The sequence below is a fragment of the Dromaius novaehollandiae genome, chromosome 4, assembly GCF_036370855.1.
Source record: "Dromaius novaehollandiae isolate bDroNov1 chromosome 4, bDroNov1.hap1, whole genome shotgun sequence".
NCBI lineage: Eukaryota > Metazoa > Chordata > Aves > Casuariiformes > Dromaiidae > Dromaius > Dromaius novaehollandiae.
Genome location: NC_088101.1, coordinates 45,912,109 through 45,930,863, shown reverse-complemented (window position 1 = coordinate 45,930,863; position 18,755 = coordinate 45,912,109). Strand labels below are relative to the sequence as shown.

The 18,755-nt window shown below is 35.0% G+C and overlaps 1 protein-coding gene across 2 annotated transcripts in view; it reads left to right on the top strand.

Annotated features, from left to right (window-relative positions):
* LOC112997051 (probable ATP-dependent RNA helicase DDX60) overlaps positions 1 to 16,635 on the top strand; it is a 49,335-nt gene extending 32,700 nt beyond the window's left edge. Inside the window, exons 26-38 of one of the 2 annotated variants that reach the window (XM_026122872.2) lie at positions 782 to 940; positions 2,219 to 2,363; positions 3,967 to 4,119; positions 4,702 to 4,806; positions 6,094 to 6,294; positions 7,308 to 7,412; positions 8,838 to 8,979; positions 9,689 to 9,810; positions 10,414 to 10,561; positions 13,282 to 13,424; positions 14,343 to 14,494; positions 16,355 to 16,417; positions 16,509 to 16,635. In XM_026122872.2, coding sequence (XP_025978657.2) covers positions 782 to 940; positions 2,219 to 2,363; positions 3,967 to 4,119; positions 4,702 to 4,806; positions 6,094 to 6,294; positions 7,308 to 7,412; positions 8,838 to 8,979; positions 9,689 to 9,810; positions 10,414 to 10,561; positions 13,282 to 13,424; positions 14,343 to 14,494; positions 16,355 to 16,417; positions 16,509 to 16,608 — 1,738 coding nt within the window. In that variant the 3' untranslated portion in view covers positions 16,609 to 16,635. The other variant, XM_064510939.1, reaches the window with a different exon arrangement.
* The last annotated feature ends 2,120 nt before the right edge of the window (positions 16,636 to 18,755 follow it).

Below are 18,755 nucleotides of genomic sequence, written 5' to 3'. Positions count from 1 at the left end.
AAGTGATGGAAAGAACTTAGATCACTCACTGTGAGTTTCAAAGTGATGCAAGAGTAAATGGAAATGATTTTTATTGAGTCTTTCATCCATAAAGGTGTGAGCAGCTTAATTTAAGGAGAAATTATCCCCTAGTATTAGGATCTGTATTTGGCCTTTCTGAGGATAAAGTCCTTAAATTTTTGTTCCTGGTGACTGCCAGAGTTGAAGGACTTGTGAATATTCTGATGGACTAGGATGCAACCTCACTGCAAGTGATACCTATACCTGGTATGATGTTAGCATGATCTGCCTGCTGCAACAAGAATAAAAAAATATTTTTTGAGAGTGAAGCTGGAGAAGTCCTCTTTGCAGTTAAACCCCAAGCAGTCCAATATTGAAAAAAAAATTATGAGGAAGAACAGCTATGTAGATGACCAAGAAAGCAAGTATCCATTCTCAACTGGTCAGTTGAGAAGAATTAAAATGGCTTACGGTACAGGCTGCTTTATATGTCCAAGTGTTTAGCTTATGGAAGGGTAGTATTGAGCATGCTTTCTATGGATAATTTACTGTCAGAGCCATTTTACATTTTATCACTCTGTTTTGGAATAACTGCAGTGTGAAGGTGAATGTGGATTATGATTTGGAGACGGAATGGGGATATACTTCTAATGAATAAAATTAACTATTGCCAGATATCAGGGCTCACTGAGTAGTATCATAATAGCATACATATATTTATAAGTAAAAGTATTATTAGAATTCACTTAACTGATATATATTATGTGTTATTTATTTTAAGTTTTGGCATAAATTCAGTGGAACGTGCAGCCTGGAATGTACACTCCAATTTACTGAAAAAACAGAAAAATGAACAAGGCCCTAATACTGAGAGAGAAAAAGAAAACGTAAGAAACAAACTAAGAAAAGTGAATAAGGGGCTTAAGAAACTCCACCGTTTGTAAGTATTATAATGATATACTATTAAAAAACTTGCATACTATGGCAGAGAATAATTTTGTCATAAGATATTCCTGGGGAATGTACCTTACAGCAGCACATTCTTCCAGCTACAGTGCAGTAGTCTCACCTCCCTGTTTGTGCTCCAGCAACACACACAGTAAGAGTAGCTCTATGGCAGGTGTCAATCAGCAGTATCTTCCGCATAGTCCAGCAGTAGAGAGACACCAGTGTCACTCACTTTGTGGAAGGTGCTGGCACTACAGCATGAGTGTCAAAGAGAGAAATGAGTACATGAGATAGTCAATCTGGAATAGTATAGAATTGAGATAATATCAATATACCAGAACTGCTCTTTCTCCAGACTGTAACTTTTTTCTAAACACGCAGTGACTTAAAAACAGCGTAGCATCTGAGCCTGGTCCTGGAGGCAGCCACTGTGGGAGAACATTTTCTTAGCTTAGCTTCACCATGGCTGGTTATAGTGGTGGATCTCTGAAGTGTGGGTTCATCTGACTGATGAGATGCTCTTCGAAAATATCAGCCTTTTGCCTAGATTTGTACCCTTTGCTTAAATTTATTTCCCCTTTAACCTTGAACTTTTCTTGGGTTTGTGATTATTGGGTCTAGATTTTTAAAGGCATTTGCCAATTAAATATAGTTATAGTTGCCAGGATTGTCAGGAATACTAAGTACCACATTTTTTGCACTTCTGATCATGACAATTTACAGTGCATTCTTTGGTCATAATATCACAAAAGAATGAACTTAATTAACTTCAATAGTAGTAGATGAGAACTTTGAAAAATCCAGTAGCAACTTAGACATATATGTAGACATTGAAGTGTCTTCATGAATCTGGCTGTAAATAGTTTTCCCTATCCTCTCTTCTTCAAATGCTGCCCTAAATCCTTATAGTCCATGTCATCATTGGCAGTAAATCCATCACATTTCTCATTTTTCTTTTATGTTGAGTTCTTCTACTATAGAATTATTTTCACCTTACTAATTTGCAAAATTAAGGTACTTCTACATGTTGTCTTTATCTTCCTTCATTTTTATATATCATCATAAATCTTCCTCTCTATTTCACCCAGAGTTATTTGCTGGAAGTGGTTAACATTAGAAAGAAAATTACATTAACATATGTACCTATATCTTTGAGCCTAGAGTTTAACAGGGAATGAATCTGCATCTTTTAGAACCAAAATAATGTTTTAAAATTGAGAAATATATGTTAATTACAGAAATAGTAATTTTAGTTGTGTATTTTATACAGTGATATCAAAAAACTGAGTCCCAGTGAAGTTGAAAGTGTAATGCTTGTTTTGGCTGAAAAAAAACGCTTACAGAAAAGACTTCAGGAGCTTACTGTGATCCCTTCTGCATGTACTTATGCTAATTTTAAGGCTGTGGATGAAGATGTAAGTAATTCACTGATAATTTTAACAAGTTTTTGGTTTTGTATGTCTAAAATATATAAGTTTGTGCATAAATACATAAAACATATGCAATGTATGATTCAATTGTACTTCATAACAGTATGTTTTGACTTCATGAAACATTCCAAATATTTCTATCTAAATTTAACTCCAGGTATCAGTCAATCTTAGATGACTTTATTTTTAAGATGTACCCAGTACTTTCATTCTGCTAAAAAAAAGTTGTTGACTTGTCCCTGTGGTAGGAGTCATGGGATACATGAGGTAATGAGCTCGCTTCCCTGAACTGTCAGCGATGCAGTTCTGTTACCTGTTAATTTGAATGTCAGACTGATGTTTTTCTGAGTGAGTCATCAGTGTGGCTACATGGCATCTTTGGGTACTTATCTAAAACTTTTCGAGCCCTTAGTATCTTGAAAAATAACGAATAAGAAATTACTTTAGACCCTAAAACTCCTAGTCATCAGATAGTAACGTTTTCCTTGCTCTTCAATATGTTTCTGCCCTCCCTGAGGAAAGAAGCCGAGAAAATACCTAGACTCTTAAAGTTTAGAGATGTCCATCAGCAAAGTGAAAGTATATACTTGTATACAAATTGTTAAGGAATAATTTGAAAGATATTTATATGATATGATTGCCAGCAATAGTGGGTGACTGGGCCTTGATCCAGGAGGTCCCCTCTAGTCCAGAGTTTCTGAGAAATGACTGTGGTTCATATAGCTGTCTCTTACGTAGCTTTTTTCTAATTAAAAAATAATTATGATATATACTTCTTAATTCAGAGAAAAAAATGCTCAAAATTTTGATGAAGGGTCTTGATAATGCTTTCTCACTGCACATTGTGCTTTGTCTTCTGAAAGACAGGAAAATTCTGTGTATTGGGTCCAAGCCTGAAAACTCTCATGATTGCTATCCTGGGAACTTGGGATCCCAATGACATTTTTGCACTGCTATCAGCTAGCTTCAAAGAAACATTGCTTTCCACAGTTGTGAATAGGTAGAGACAGTGAACAAGTACTTTGGATTTGGAGTAGATGGCACTTACCTGAAGGGTGAAATTCAGGAAATCCTGAAGTAGCTTAACTCAGTTGTATTTCTGAGGATGGGAAAGAGAAGCTTACTGTGCAATGAGATGAGATGGTGGTGCAGAGCAGGGATGACAGCTGAGAGCAAAAGAATATCAGTTTCACATAGGCTACTTAGGAATTTGTTCTGAGATAGTGGCATGCAGTACATATCATGAGGTCACGATTGGCGTGGGAAAATCATGAACACGCACTTGCCATTCCTAATTGCAATCAGTTGAATGATGGATTTGACAATCGGGACTGATGTAATGGCATGTGTGGCAGAGAATGGGGGAAAATACCTGATAGTAATAGAAGTGTACTGAAGAGCTAGGATTTGTGATCATACTGAAGCTACTGTTGGGACCAATCCAGTTATTTACTTGGTACTTCAAGTTCACTGAATTTTAGAAACAACTGTATTTCTCTGTCATATTTGGAACTTTATCAGGTAAGACATTTTCTATTTTCACTGGCAAAACTTGTGATTAATACTTAACATTTGTTTTTGTTTGTAGACTTTGAGGAAGATCTTTGATCGAGTTAAATTTTCGAGAAGAGGTTATGAGCAGACAGTGCTGGCACTGAGGGGTATTGGATATCATCATGGTTCTATGGCCTTCAGGGAGAGACAAGTAGTGGAGATGCTCTTCAGGTTGGGTTATATCAAGGTTGGTGAATGAGGATCAGTTTATGGATAGTTTTTGTTTGTTTTAAAAAATTTTAATTTTTCCACATATTTAATGAAAAATTATAGTGTATCTTTCACCAGTGGTAAAATATATCGCATTTGGATTTGTCATGCTCATTTTTTAAATGTTGACATGAAGGTTTCCAAATTAATGAAATCAAGTAAATGAATTGGTAGCTGTAAAAGCTTAATTTCTATGTAGAAATTATTATCCTCCAGGTTAGCATATCGCAACTAAATGCGTTCTAGTGAAATGAACTCTGTAGGACTATGATATTTCCTTCTCTCTTCACTCAATATTATTTCCATTTGTGTTTCATAAAAAGATATGGTATAAACTTTCAATATATGCAAGTTTGTAAATGTTTATATGCATACAATAACTACATTTAAACAGTGAAATTCAGGTATGTTCATACCTCTGTTAAATCCATCAGATTAAAGTTTATCTGTATGAAAAATAATACTAAAATTCCTGTTGATCTGAGTGGGATGTTACAAATAATTTTAAATTGGATAATGTCTTATCTAGTAGATGTACTAATGTTTGATATTTTTATAGGTAGTCACAGCTACTGGAACACTCGCTTTAGGAATCAACATGCCTTGTAAATCTGTTGTCTTTGCTGAAGATTCTGTCTTTTTAGATGCCCTAAATTACAGACAGGTATGGAAAAAGGATACCTACTGTTTGTATTACAAATATAGTACGTATATACCTATCATCACACACAAATTCAGAAAATGTCTTTTCTTTTACATACAATTCTGGGTATATTCTGAGTTTTAGCTGTTCTCTTCAGTGACAACAATAATTTTAGCTAAGTTATTTTTACTAATGTTTCAGAAGTGGCAGCCTCCAAATAATGGGCAGAGTTAACAGACCTATTTCAGCACTGAAAATATTGCAATTGAATTAAAGGCATAGATTCAGCTTTCAATTATGGGGGTCAGTAGAGAGGGAAGTTCTCTTGTTTTAGCCAGGTTGTTACAAATGTATAAAAAATATGCTTTAAGAACACGTAGTGGGATATAATGAGGAAAAGAAAGATTATTGACTGGATTAATAGGGATGCTTGAGCTGGTTCCCTCTTGGAAATGGTGCTCCAGGCAGTGCAGCACAGTACTGGCTGGATAAGGTTGCAAACACAACTGAGCGGAATGTCTTCAATTATGGCACAGTTAGCCGGATAGGCTGAGAGACTTTTGCCTCTTCATTAGTCCCTGTTTCCTGTTCATCTGCATTTCAAACAACCTGTATTTTCCCCAAATACTGCCAGTTTGCCTTTGGTTCGGGACCGCATGGACCGAATGCAGCTGATGCCACCATCTGGAAGGTAGCTCTCAGAGCCAGAGAGTCAGTGGACCTGTGCAGTAGCAAAGTACCTATCTGTCCTGCTTGTGCTACACATATATGATATGATTCCAGCTTTGTTACATCATGGGGTACATGGGGCAAGTCCCCAAAAGGGACCTGACCAAGAAAGGGTGATCCAAGCAAGGGAATGCACCTTTAGGCAGCTTCCCCCTACTCTTTATTCATATTCTCTTCTTTTTATTCATATTGAGACTCCCTTTGCCCCAGGTCTACCCAGAAAAAATTCAGAGCTAAATGTAATTTGAAAACAAAGCTGGTATATACGTAAAACTAAGTTACAATTTATGTTGCAGAAATACAAATGTTAAAAAGAGGTGTGAGAGAACATAAGTATCCAGGCCAACTTTTAGGTCCCATATCAAATTTAGAAGGTCGTATTTAAAAAAGTAAATGGAATAATCACAACTGTAAAACACCTATATTTGAGGTACAGCACAATTTGCACACATTATTTTAAAACTGTGCATAAATATTTTATTAAGGTTGTAAAGATGGTAGCAGTATGTACAATTTAGATATATTCTATTTAAAATTTTAATAATTTAAACATTATTGATACAAATATCCTCTTCTTAGATGTCGGGACGTGCTGGAAGACGTGGACAAGATATGGTTGGAAATGTGTTCTTTTATGATATCCCACTGCCCAAGGTTGAAAGACTTATCAAATCCAATGTACCTCAATTGAGAGGCCAGTTTCCTCTGACTATTTCCTTAATACTGAGACTCATGCTGTTGGCTGCAAAGGCTGATGACAAAGCAGATGCCAGAGCAAAGGTATAGGATTTTTTTTAATAACAGTTTAATTAAATTATGATATCTCTTTATCTCAAGCAGAAAGTTATGCATTTCAAAAGTAAACAGTCGTTCTCCAAGTGAAATTGTGTATCCTGCTGTACTCCTCCTACATGGCATTGTACTGTGAATTTTCATGCACTGGATGCTATATCAGGAAGGCATTTTTACTTTAACTCTTGTTGTATCTAATATTTGCATTAAATTACACTTGGAAAATCAGAAAATCTTGCAACATTTAAAATTTTAGCTTTATTTGACAAGCAGGTGTAAGCAGATGTTGGCATCAGGAAGAGGGAGCTGTGAAATGCTACCTCAACTGAAACAATGAGAAAATTCTGTGTATTACTTGAAGTTGTTTAAATCAACATAAGCTCTGTGCGATCAAGAGATTCTTATTCTTGACATTGAATTCAGTGATTTAGATAAACAGTCCATGGCCATGACTACGAATTGTTCAAGGAGCCCCTCCTGTAATCATTCAGAAACAGCATATAGACGTTTATTTTCAAGAATGTAAAAGATGAGCAAAGGATACACTTAATGAATTCAGACGTAAGTGGGATCAGCTGTTTGAGATAAAGTAAATTGGTAAACTTATGTAGTAAAATATTACAAATGATATTAAAGTGTACAGAATAATTTTAGAACTTCCTGGTTTTAGTTTAATGATGCAAATATATATTAAGTTCTTCATCCTGTAGATTTGTATATGAACTTCATGTAGCTAACTCTGCATAGCTCAGCCTGAATTTAAAACATGCAGATAATCTGGCATGTGCCAGACGAAGGATGGTCTTTTCACAAACGCTTGTGAAAATGAGTTGGGTGTTCAATTAAAAAAAACAAAACAAAACCAACCCCACGCAGCATTTTTCTGAAAACTAACTGATGAAACAAACATAAAAACTGGATCTTAAATTTCTTTGTTTATTACAATACAGACTTCCCCTTGTGTTTCTAATTTCTTGGGTTTTTATTTTTTGTTTGGTCAGGCATTGTCAGTGTTGAAGCATTCACTGATGTCCTTCCAACAAGAAAGACTTACTGAACTATTAAAAATCTATTTTATCTTTTCCTTGCAGTTTCTTATCAAAGAGGTATGTTTTAACTCATTCTGGATAGCAGTAATCTGTAAATACAGTCTTTTTTTCTTAAACCTACTGACTCTCAAAAAAAATTAAGAACTTCTGTGTGTGCTAGTACTCTTAAAAATGTTTATGTTCCATAGCAACAGGCAAGCTTCTGTGGACATTTAAGGAAACAGATAAAATTAGAGGACTTTAAGCCTGAGGTTAATTTTAAGTTGTGTATTTTGTGGAATAAATTTGATAGGGAAAGTCTCATGGTATGGTCTATGTAACTATGATCACAAATTGATTGGAAACTAAGAATTGTGTTCTATTATGTTTGAAGAAGCATGCACGTGAAATGATTGCAGTTTAAAACACTCTAAGATTCATATAATTTCCAAAATGCTGGGAGAAAATTATACCTCTAATAAAAATTTAGAAAACAGCTATTTGAAAAGGCTGAAAACTAGCAGTGTATCTCTGCATAGCAATAGTTTCAATTTGATGGAAACTGTTCTGGCAACTTTGTGCGCCTCGCTCTGGTTTTGGTTTATAGCCAGGGCTGCAGGCAGTAAGAGGTAGCAGTGATATGATTACACCAACTCATCCGTGACCAGGTTTTCTGGTCCTGCTCCCAAGAGGAGCCCTATTTGGGTCTCCCCTCTGATGGATGTACCTTGTGCGTGAGACCACGAGTCTGATACTCCTACTGAACAGAAAAATCTGAACTCAATGTATGGGAGAGATTTGTAACATTTTTAGAAACTAACAGTTAGCATGAGAACTGGCCAAAACCAAGGATATAAACCTAGTATCCTGTCTCTAATACTCTTTCAAGGGAAGAGTATAAGAAAAGGGGCACTAATATAATGATGAATCTCTAGATACTCCATGCTTTCTAGTAAGCTGTGATGCAGAATGTTCTCTGCTAGGAGAGGTGTCTTGGCATCTATAGGGTTCAATAGAGTTTTATTCCATGAGCTTGTCCCATTGGCTTTTGAAGCTATATAGGCTTTTAGCATCCAAACATACTTCAACAACATATTTGACAGCTCGTTATTTGCTGTGCTTTTTATCTCATCAAACATCTGGGTTATTTTCTTTTTAATGAAAGTTGCATCAAATCTTACTTGGTGGATTTGTGCACTTTTCATATGGAACATGGTCTAAATTGGCACTAAAAGTATGAAGTGAAGATTTATGCGTTTTGCACAGGGAGATGAGATGAAGATCTCCATGAAAATACTTGAATAGTTGGTGACTTTCTTCAGTAAGGACAAATTTTTGTCTTTCAGTGGAAAAAGTTCTCAGTTGCAGAGGTACCTACACATTAGGTTGAAAGACTGTTCTTTTGAATGCCACCATTTTATGTTTTTGTCAAGTACAGGCTCATAAAAGACTTTGGATCTTTCAAAGCTAAGCTGGGGGTCTTTTTGTTTTTAAATAACATAGGGCTATGTGGATCAAGAAGGTAACCCCATAGGATTTGCTGGACTTGTGACACACTTACACTGTTATGAACCTTCGAATTTTGTCCTAGTTGGTTTTCTTGTGAAAGGCTTATTCCACAAGCTGTGCCAGCCAATTAAAGAAGGTAAAATAATATTCCATGCACTTTAATTGTAGTCCATGGCAGGCTCTGTAGTCGGAAATGTTCTGAAATTTCTCAGTGCTTTCTTCCTGCTGCTGCCTTTTTCTTGCCTAGCCTTCATCCCTGTTTCCTTGGCCTCTGTGTCTCCCCATTCTGTATGTGCTTATATTTCTGTCTGAGAAAGCCAATGCACACCTATGGCAATGCTAATATCATGAACCTAAATTTATTGTTTGTGAAATATTTTGATGATGTAAAAAAAGAATGCCATTGAAAAATCCATTTGCTCTGGAAAAGTTAGTAAGTCTGACTCCAGAGCAAGATTTGAATGGTGTGTAGTAAATAACATGGACAACCACTCTCTGAATATCAAAAAATTAACAAAAAACAGTACTAACTGCTTATTACATGACTAAAGTCCATTTTGTGACCTGAAACAAGAAAAGTTATAATACATGATCATGTAATAAGACAGTATCAATTCGTACGTGGTTAGTTGTTTGCACTCACACTTCCTGAGTGCTTTGCTTAATTACCTAGCTGGAGGATTTTTGGGTGTAATGACTTGATCTTTATCCAACGTTATTTTGCGTAACCTCTCTCATGACAATGGCAGCTGGCAGGGAAACTCTTGAATGGGAGGCACTTTAAGCAAACAATTCGTTTTTTTAAATTCTCTTACTTTATCTACATACTTTCTGTTTTGACATAGGCTCAACTGATTTTTCAGAAGATGTCATGGAAAAACTGGTGCTCATTCTAGCAAACCTATTTGGGAGAAGGTATCTTCCAGCTGGCACAGCGAAATTTAAAAACAAATTTTGCCAGTCAAAGGTAGAGAAAGCATTTGGTGTTTACTGTAACTTATATTGCATTCCACCTCAGTGAATTTCTGGTTTCATTTTGTCGGTTAGGCTGGCATCATGACGGTTGAACAGCAGTTAGAATAATGAAGAAGGTACTTACTGGATTAAGATAAAGTGGCCGTGATTTAACTACAGAATCAGTTGAGTTTCAGGTTAAATGAAAAGTGTCAGATTATTCAAATATATTTTAAAGATGACAAATTATTATATACTTTACTGTCATGATATTTCAAAATTTTAAAGTATGGACTACACAGTGTTTCTTTATGCAATACAACTTAAATATCTCTTCCCCAAATAGAAACTATTTCTTTTTCTCACTTTACTAGAATTTTGTCTCAGTCTAAAGACCTATAGCATTTTGTGACACATACCAATGACCTTATAAGGATTTGAGCATGCACTGTGGTACATGACATTAGGGGCTTAGGGCTAACTTCTTCAAAAAATGGGACAGTATGGCTAGGATGAGCATTAACATTAATTAATATTAAGTCCAATGTAGGACTGACACTCTTGGAGAAATAATTTACCTAAATTAGGTGATAAACTGTTATATATGTTATTTCAGGTCTTTCTAGAAGATCTACCAGAAGACTTTGCAGATGCTGTATATGAGTACAACAGCAAAGTAGAGAAAAATTTTGCTCATTTTCTTCTAACAACTGCCAAGCTGGCTGATATGGAACAAGAATACAGACTTCCACTGTCAAAGACAGGTACCTACCTTGCCTGTTTTGATGAACAGGCAAAAATTCATGCCTGTTCATCATTTCTGAAATTGGTTATATTGAAAAAGAAAGAATAATTGCTATATTGTAAAGAAAAAATGGTGAATTCAGACATGCTAGTAAGGAGATACAATTTCTAGTTCCCTTTAATTTTACAGTAAGCATGATAGATTATATTGTATATGGTAGGACTGTACAGGAAAAAGATCAGTTTAGTTGCTCTTTTATCATTTTGGAGAGGAAATGAAAATAAAATTAAAGGGATTTCTTTTTAAATGGAAAATAAATAATTATGGTAAGTGTAATTTTTTAAAAAACAGCCTTTTTTCTGATAATGACCGCATTTACAGTTTCTGAAATGGCTGTCATAGTTGAATTGCTTTCAGAGTCATACAAAGGTTAGTTTTTCAAGATTCGAACAGCCTTAAATAGAAGTAACAATTGAAGAGGAACATAGCTCCAGCTGTTCAATCAACTAAGTTATTTATGCCAATAAACAATGCCTAATAACCAGTGCAATATGAAAAAGCATTACGATAAAATTAACAAGCAACCTGGATTTTCACTGAGCGAAAAGTGTTTGACTACTACGTAATCTCATGCTATTTCCAGGAAGAAAAATCTAAACCCAATGTAGTATATCACTGTCCCTTTACCTAGACCTTCTAAAAAATTATGCCTTCAAAAATACTATTTTTACAGTAAGGAAGCACTTAAAATATAGCAGATACTATGTTTATTTCTTTTTTCTACATTAGTACAGTGATGAAACTCATACTGTTTCAAATGCTGATTTTCAATGTCACTCATCAAAATGTCCAATGAATAATTAAAAAATACCTTAACTTTTGCCTCGATCAAATTTAATATTAGCTTAGGTGAGACTAACCTACATCTGAGCTGTAGCTTGCATGTTCTAAGTTCTTACATTGACATGAACATGACTTCTACTGTTACTCACTTTTACACTTTTTACTTTTACCATTTCTTACTTTTATAATTATAGCTAAGTTTGAAAATGTGATTTGTTTATAACTGACCAGTGATGGCTGAATTGACAGGTAACCTCTAATATGAAAGAACAATTAAGTTGAATGAGGGAAAAGCCACCTTATACATACGGAGAAGTTAGTTAGGTTCTAGGATTACGTGGCCTTGTTGAGGTAATTGTGGACCAGTGGAATGAAGAAGAGAGAGATACTCGTTAAAAGAGAAATACATACAAGTTTCTGCAAACTACTACTTCCTCTCAACCAATACAAGTACAGAGCACTGGAAAGTGCTGCATAGTTGTAGTCTTAGCAACTCTGTAGTGAAACTCTGGATTTTTCATATTCATTTTAAGATTGCATATTTTAATAGTAGAGAGAGTCCACACCTTGATACATTAACTGGAAGACTCAGGGAATTTAGGGAAAAGAGCTGTAAATCACAGGATGATAGTAGTCCAGATTAGGAGAGCAAAGCATAGGCTGCCTTGCACTTTCAGGAAAGTCCCACAAGAGAGCTTTTAAGGTACATGAGCACATGGACAGACTAGTTCAGTTCTGTGCACTGAATTCTGCATGTTCATGTTGCTTTAACTCCCTTGTTAGTGTTACTAATGTTACTTTTATCCAGGATGTGAGCAATGGAAATCGAATTTTCTCCTCTACTTGAGTGGAGAACTTGCTTGTTTAAATAAATGGTGTAATAGGCAGGCTTGGGGATATTCTCCCTATTTTGCTGAAGCTGTTTCACTTTGAAAGAAATAAATACATTCCATTGGATTTAAAGAAAAAAAATGCAAAATTAACCTGTATCCTGTAGTTCGAGAGGTAGAAGACACTTTTTATACTTAACACAACCTTGGGGCAAGGCTGGAAAAAAAAAAAGTGTCGAACTACTGAATTATTTTTATTCAATGGCATAAAGGATGTAGCTACAGCATACTTACCGTAACACAAAACAGAAAAGGTTTCAGCAGAAGGATTAAAAGCATCACTGACATTCTAGGAAAAAAAAATCAGTTTAGTGAAGACAAATTAAAGTACAAATCAATTTTTAGAAATAACTAGATGGCTTTTCTGATTGAGCTTGTAGGCAGACCACAAATCAATTGAAATGCCATTCTGGTGTAAAAACTGAAAGTTATACTCGGTTGCATAAAGCAGAGTGCTTGTTATGTGGCAGACTTCGCATACTTAAGCCCTAACGAGGCCTCAATTAGAACATTGGTGTGTGTATGTGCAGTGCCACACTTCAAGAAAAACATTGAGACACCAGAAGATAGCTAGACTTCTAATAATTTGTATTGCTATATAGTCTGTGAATACAGATTGAAAAAAAACTATTACTTCCTTAACCTAGGACAGAATAAAAGATGAAGGTTAAAAAGTCTTCAAATAGTAAAATTTGCTTTGTTTTTGGAGTAACTTTATATTGTTAGCTATTTTGGCTATGGATGAGGCAAGGAGAAAGAAGTTTAAATTACAGGGGAGGAGCTTTAGATGTAATTATCCTTACCAGTAGAAAGTTCTTTCTTACATACTGGAATCAATTGCTTGGGGATTCTTAAGAACAAGTCTAGCAGGACTGATTTAAGTTTGGAAGAGTAATTCCATTTTCTGTCATCTAACCAAACTGAAAATTGCTCACTTTTAAAATTCTTGGGTGAAGGGGTGCTTGTGTCTGGATAGCTTATCCTGTACTTAAAACTTCCTCTCTAGATTTTACTTTTAAAGACTGGCATGGCTCTGAACTAGCATCTTATTTGATGGACAGCAACAAAAATGTATCTGCCATCTCACCTTTTGCATGTTTATCTGGAATGACTGATCATGATTTATTTCAAGCAGCAAACATTAATCAAGTAAGTTATTGGGGGGGGGGAAGAAGGGATGAATTTTATTGCCTTTTAATAGAAATGATTTGTGTTACAGTCTTTTGCCTCTGGCTGACATGAAGGCAGTATGCACAACTGTCATGCTGTAGGAGAAAATTCTCTAAAAAATCACCATGAAAGAAAGACAGAATAGATGGATGTAGGAAAGAACAGACTGTAAATAGTTTGCTTTCTTGAAAAAGGCCTCCATTCCTGGCTTCTGGGTCCTCTTTACTCTGAGAGAGGTAAATGAGTTAGAGATTACTATAAAATTTCAGCTTCAAACCATATCCCCAGTTTGTTTTTTTCCACTTCAGGAACTGGTTTTCATCCATCAGGCAGTAGTCCTAAGGAGCCTAGAAGAGTGAGCATTCTGTGCCATTATTACATTGATAATTTTCTTCCCTACCAGGACTTCAGTGCTAACTGTAATAAACATCAGTATGTTTACTGATACATTTTCATGTGATCATCTACCTAGGCTTTGTACCACTAGGGAGTTATCACAAGACTCAATTCTGTAATAGGAAAATGGAATTTGAAATTCACCTTCATCTTTAAATTGTTCCATGCTGGTGGCCAATACTTACATTCAGAACATTCAAGAGTTAGTCTGAATACATGATCTGTACACGTGGAAAAATCTTCATCTGTCTTAAACTCGAGAAATCTAATGGCCTTATTAACCCTTATTTTATTCAGGAAACATCTTAGAGCTGGACTATATGTAAATCAGTTTGTTAGTAAACTCATCTTCTATGTCGGGAAGCGTATATTGACTTTGTAAGTTTTTGGAGTAGCTCAGGATTAAAGATGAGGAACTTCTCAGCCATGGGTCTGAAGTTGTAGGCTTGACACAGTAGAAGTATCAGCGAAAACATAGTAGTTAATTTGTATTTTTTTCAGGCTGTCTTGCGTTCTCTTAGAATTAATGTCACAAATTGCCCTCTGCTCTACCTGGAAAAGTATGATAATCAAGGAAGGAAGAGGCCACTCAATGCATACGCACTTGACTTTTATAAGCATGGTTCCTTGATTGCATTGACAACTGATAACTGGTAAGTACCACCTTCTTTAATACAGTTAAATAGGAACATTATTTTCAATACAGTACATAATTAGCTATCTTGGAGTTTTATTTTTAAATTGCTCTCCCTCCAGAATTCTCAAGGATGGTATATCTATTAGCTGAACATTTTAACGAGAAACTTGCCAGTAATTCTGTATTTTAATCAGTGTTTCTTCCCTACTTTCCCATTTTTTTCCTGTCATGTAGCAACTCGTCTTCATAATGTAATCATATCATTATCCCTCTCTATGGAGGGAAAAAAAGGAAAAGAAAAAGAGGGAAAAAAAGGAAAAGAAAAAACCCCAAACGCAAAACTCTTGGTGCCCCAAGCTGGTCACTTGCTGCCATATCTCATCATACTTTCATCATTAGGCCTATGGTACATGCAATTTTCCTCTCCTGTTTCCTCCTGGATCACTTCTACTCTGACTTTTCCAAACTTGGAGTTTTCAGTCTTTTTTTTCAGTCTCTCCTGCCTGTTGACATTTATTATTACTTCCTTCACAATATATTTTTAATCTGTTTTTGTCTTTATTATTTTACCAAGCTTTCAACATCTCTTTGTTATAAGTTACTGTCTTCTCTATTACTACATTGAGCTTTCTCATTTCAGGGACTTTCCCAATCATTTTCATTGCGAGAAACCTTAATTAAATAATTAAATAAAAAAAATTTGAACAACCTGTCAAACTCCTGCACTTGATGTAGCTCCAAACAAAAATTTTTTGACACTTTCACCTTCCTAATTGGGCCACTTATAATCATTCTTCTGATCTTTTTTTTCTTCCTAAAAACTAGATTTGAGTTTTTTCTCTTTCTTTTGCTTATACCATTTACAACCCTGTTGTCCTTTTTGCTCTTTTAAAGTCTGCCAAAGTGTTGTCGTTTCATGTTTATCATTATCACTTTCTCCTTTGATTTCCCTCACTGGGTTTCCCTAACTTTGTACATTAAATGTCTCGTTTTCTTTACAAATCTTCCGGTTTGTCCTTCCTAATCAAGCCAGTCATGTACCTGTATTATTCTCAACCTCACCTCAACTAAGTTCAGCCACAAGGTCTCTCCCTCAACTGTGCTGTCAAGGATCTTTATTTTGCCTTCATGCTCATACCCAATCTAGTCAACCTTTATGTTTGGCTAGAAAAAATACCACTTCATACTGCTCCCCAAAGGAGGGGGCAATATCATACCTGCTTTTTTTGTAAGCTCTTCAAAAAAGAATTTGATAAGAACCACAAGAATACACATTTTATACAACATTTTTAGTTAGAGTAACAGTTTTGCATTGGTGCCACATTATCAAGGGACAAAGTATATTGATGGTAATTATTTTCAGTACAACATTGACTGTAAGAATATTACAAATTTTTAGTAAGTTTAATTACTAGGAACTGAAATTTATGACGTTGTGTTTCAGTAATGAGGAGAATCCTCTCTGCAGGATATAGGATCTTAGCATCTACAGGTAGCTAACATAGTTGATGCTATTTCATACTGAATTTAGCCAGCAGATTAATCTGTAGTCTTCTAGTCTAGATGCGGATGCTTTAGTTATTCAAACAGTTGAAACTATGCTCCCAAAATACTGTTAATAAATTAAGTTGATTTGACCTTTTCCAAATACGACTTGAGTATTTTGGTAGGCTTAGTATACTTACAGAAACATGCATCTCTGCAGCATTATTAAGTAGATTTTAAGCTTACAGTTATTCTACAGTACTTGTAATGAACTAGTATAACAGTTTGATACCACTGTATACATTCTGTATACTCACCTAACTTAAGTGGCAGGGGTTATTAAAGGTGAAACAGTATTGTATAACACATCCATTTGGATTTTCTCTTTTAGGTTAAATGAAGGAGATGCTTACTACCTCCTCAAGGATTTTTCACTCCTCATTAAGACTATAGGGTATGAAAAACTTGTGCTTTTTAATATTCAGTATATATTATATATCTTTAAAACCACTTAAAATGCCCTTTTTTTTTTTTTAAATAAACAGAACATCACTGAGTGAACTGTGTGACAACCCAAATGATAATGTTCTGTTGGCATTTCAAAAACTGGCTGAAAACTACAAAAAGAAACTGGCTGCAGTCTGAGCCTTATGGCTAATCTGGATGATCAGGAAAGTGATTAACTGCGGGGAAAAAAAAATTACAGTATACAATACTCTTTCCACACAGATCAACTGCCTTTTAAGTTAAAAAGTGACTAGCTCTGAGTTATCAAATATGTTCAATAATAAACTTGTAGTAATACCCAATACTAGTAATACAAGGTTTGCCATAGAAAATTTTAAGCTTTATATGTTGACATTTTAACATGTTTTATTGTCAAGTAAATAATCATTGTTTTTCTATATTGCACAACTAGGTAACTGCAGGTATTTTTCAATTTAAAATGCTTTTTTCAAGCAGTGATATACATGTTATAACATGTTATAGTGTGTGTGTATATATATATATACACACACACACTTTGGCGATTCTAATCAAATTTTCTAATTGTTCTCCAAAGTTTGTATTGTGTTATGAAGTAGACTTTGTACCATCATGAACCTTTACGAAAGCTCTTAAATGACCACAATTTTAGTCTACAAAAATTAAGTATAAAAAAGGTTTTTATCAGTACAATAAAGTATGATGAAAATTTCAGCTGTGTGTCCAATTGTCTATTTATGTATTGTACCTTTAAGAGTTAGAAAGATAAGCATACAGGGGGGATCATGCAGTACTTGTCAAAAGGTTCCTTATAATCCAAGAACTATTCAGTTGAGTAAAGTACATTTCTTATTTCCTTTACTTAACAGAACAAAAACCAATTTCCACCACTGTTTTCATACATTCTTGAAAATTCTTCGGCTTAACCACACATTTTAGTCCACCTGTAGCCTAACCTGTATACACACACACACAGATAAATAACCTTGGAAAATTAGGCTTTGATAGCAGCCCTTATTCTAACACACAATTTTATAACGATAACCAAGAAACTGATGGAAGTAATTTCTACTGATGATAAGCAGTGTTTCTTCACATACTCTGTAGTGCTCACAACTGACCACTCATCTCTGACTTGGAAGTCTCTTTAGACAGCATTAAATAGTAATAAAGTGCAACATGCATTGCTAGGTGATACCAGGAGAAAAACTAGTTAGTCAGGTAGTGTTGCTGAGCTACCATTAACTGACTAAGCTTTTTTCCTTCCACAGGTTTTCAAGCTATCTGCTCTATTTTTGCTGTAATTTTGTTTCATAATGGCAAGAAGATACTGCTTTAACTCTTCTTGGAAAGTAAAATTTACTTAAGTTATCCTTTACTGCCTGGCAGTCATGGTGCACATAGTAAGTCTTGCACAAGGGTCCCTCAACTGGAGGTGAAGTGACCTAATTTAGACCCTTCCATGCTTGTGTTTCCTGATCTAAATGGAATAATCTTTTTAGCTAACATCACACACACACTTCACTGACCTAGGAGTAAGGTCAGAAATTTAACTCAGTTATTTCACCAGCTAATTAGAACATTTTTTCAGTTTTCCAAATATAAAAATCTTTTGTAAGAGCTTGGCCCTGTCTTTCTCCAATAAGAAAATATACTTGAAAAGCTATTTTTAATGTTCTATTTAATTTTCCACTGCCAGGTCATCCCCATGATTATGCTGATCCATCATCTCATTACTTAAAATACATTACTTGTTATACGCTTACATGCTTTAAGGTTTATCCTCCTAACCATGAACCTCTCCATCTCCCAAACCAAGACTGGATCTGAGTTCAAAATAAAACAGATATGTCAAATTTTGTTACCAACTTACTAATTCTGTTTTGTAGGAGATTTTGGGTGAAAAACAAGCTAGTTAGGTGTATCACAGTACTGATTTTATATGCTGAAGAATGTAATGTTTCTTAAACATTAGTAAGGACAATCAATATTTCACTTTTAATAACATATAAAAGCACCTCACTTCCTTCATCATGTCTACTAAGAAGTCAATAGTTTAACAAGTGAAATATCAGGAAATTGAAAATTCTATTAATATCTCAGCAGACTGTAATTTTACTATAATGTATTGTAATTTAAGTGCCCTGCTTATCATTTATCTTTCCACTGTAAAAGCTTCATCTTGGGCTATGATCTCTGTCACCTAGGCATACACAGATTACAACTTGCCAGACTTGAGAAGCAGTCCCAGGTCTATACTGAATGCATACACTATTTCTGCTGTAAAAAAAAATAATGTATCCTAT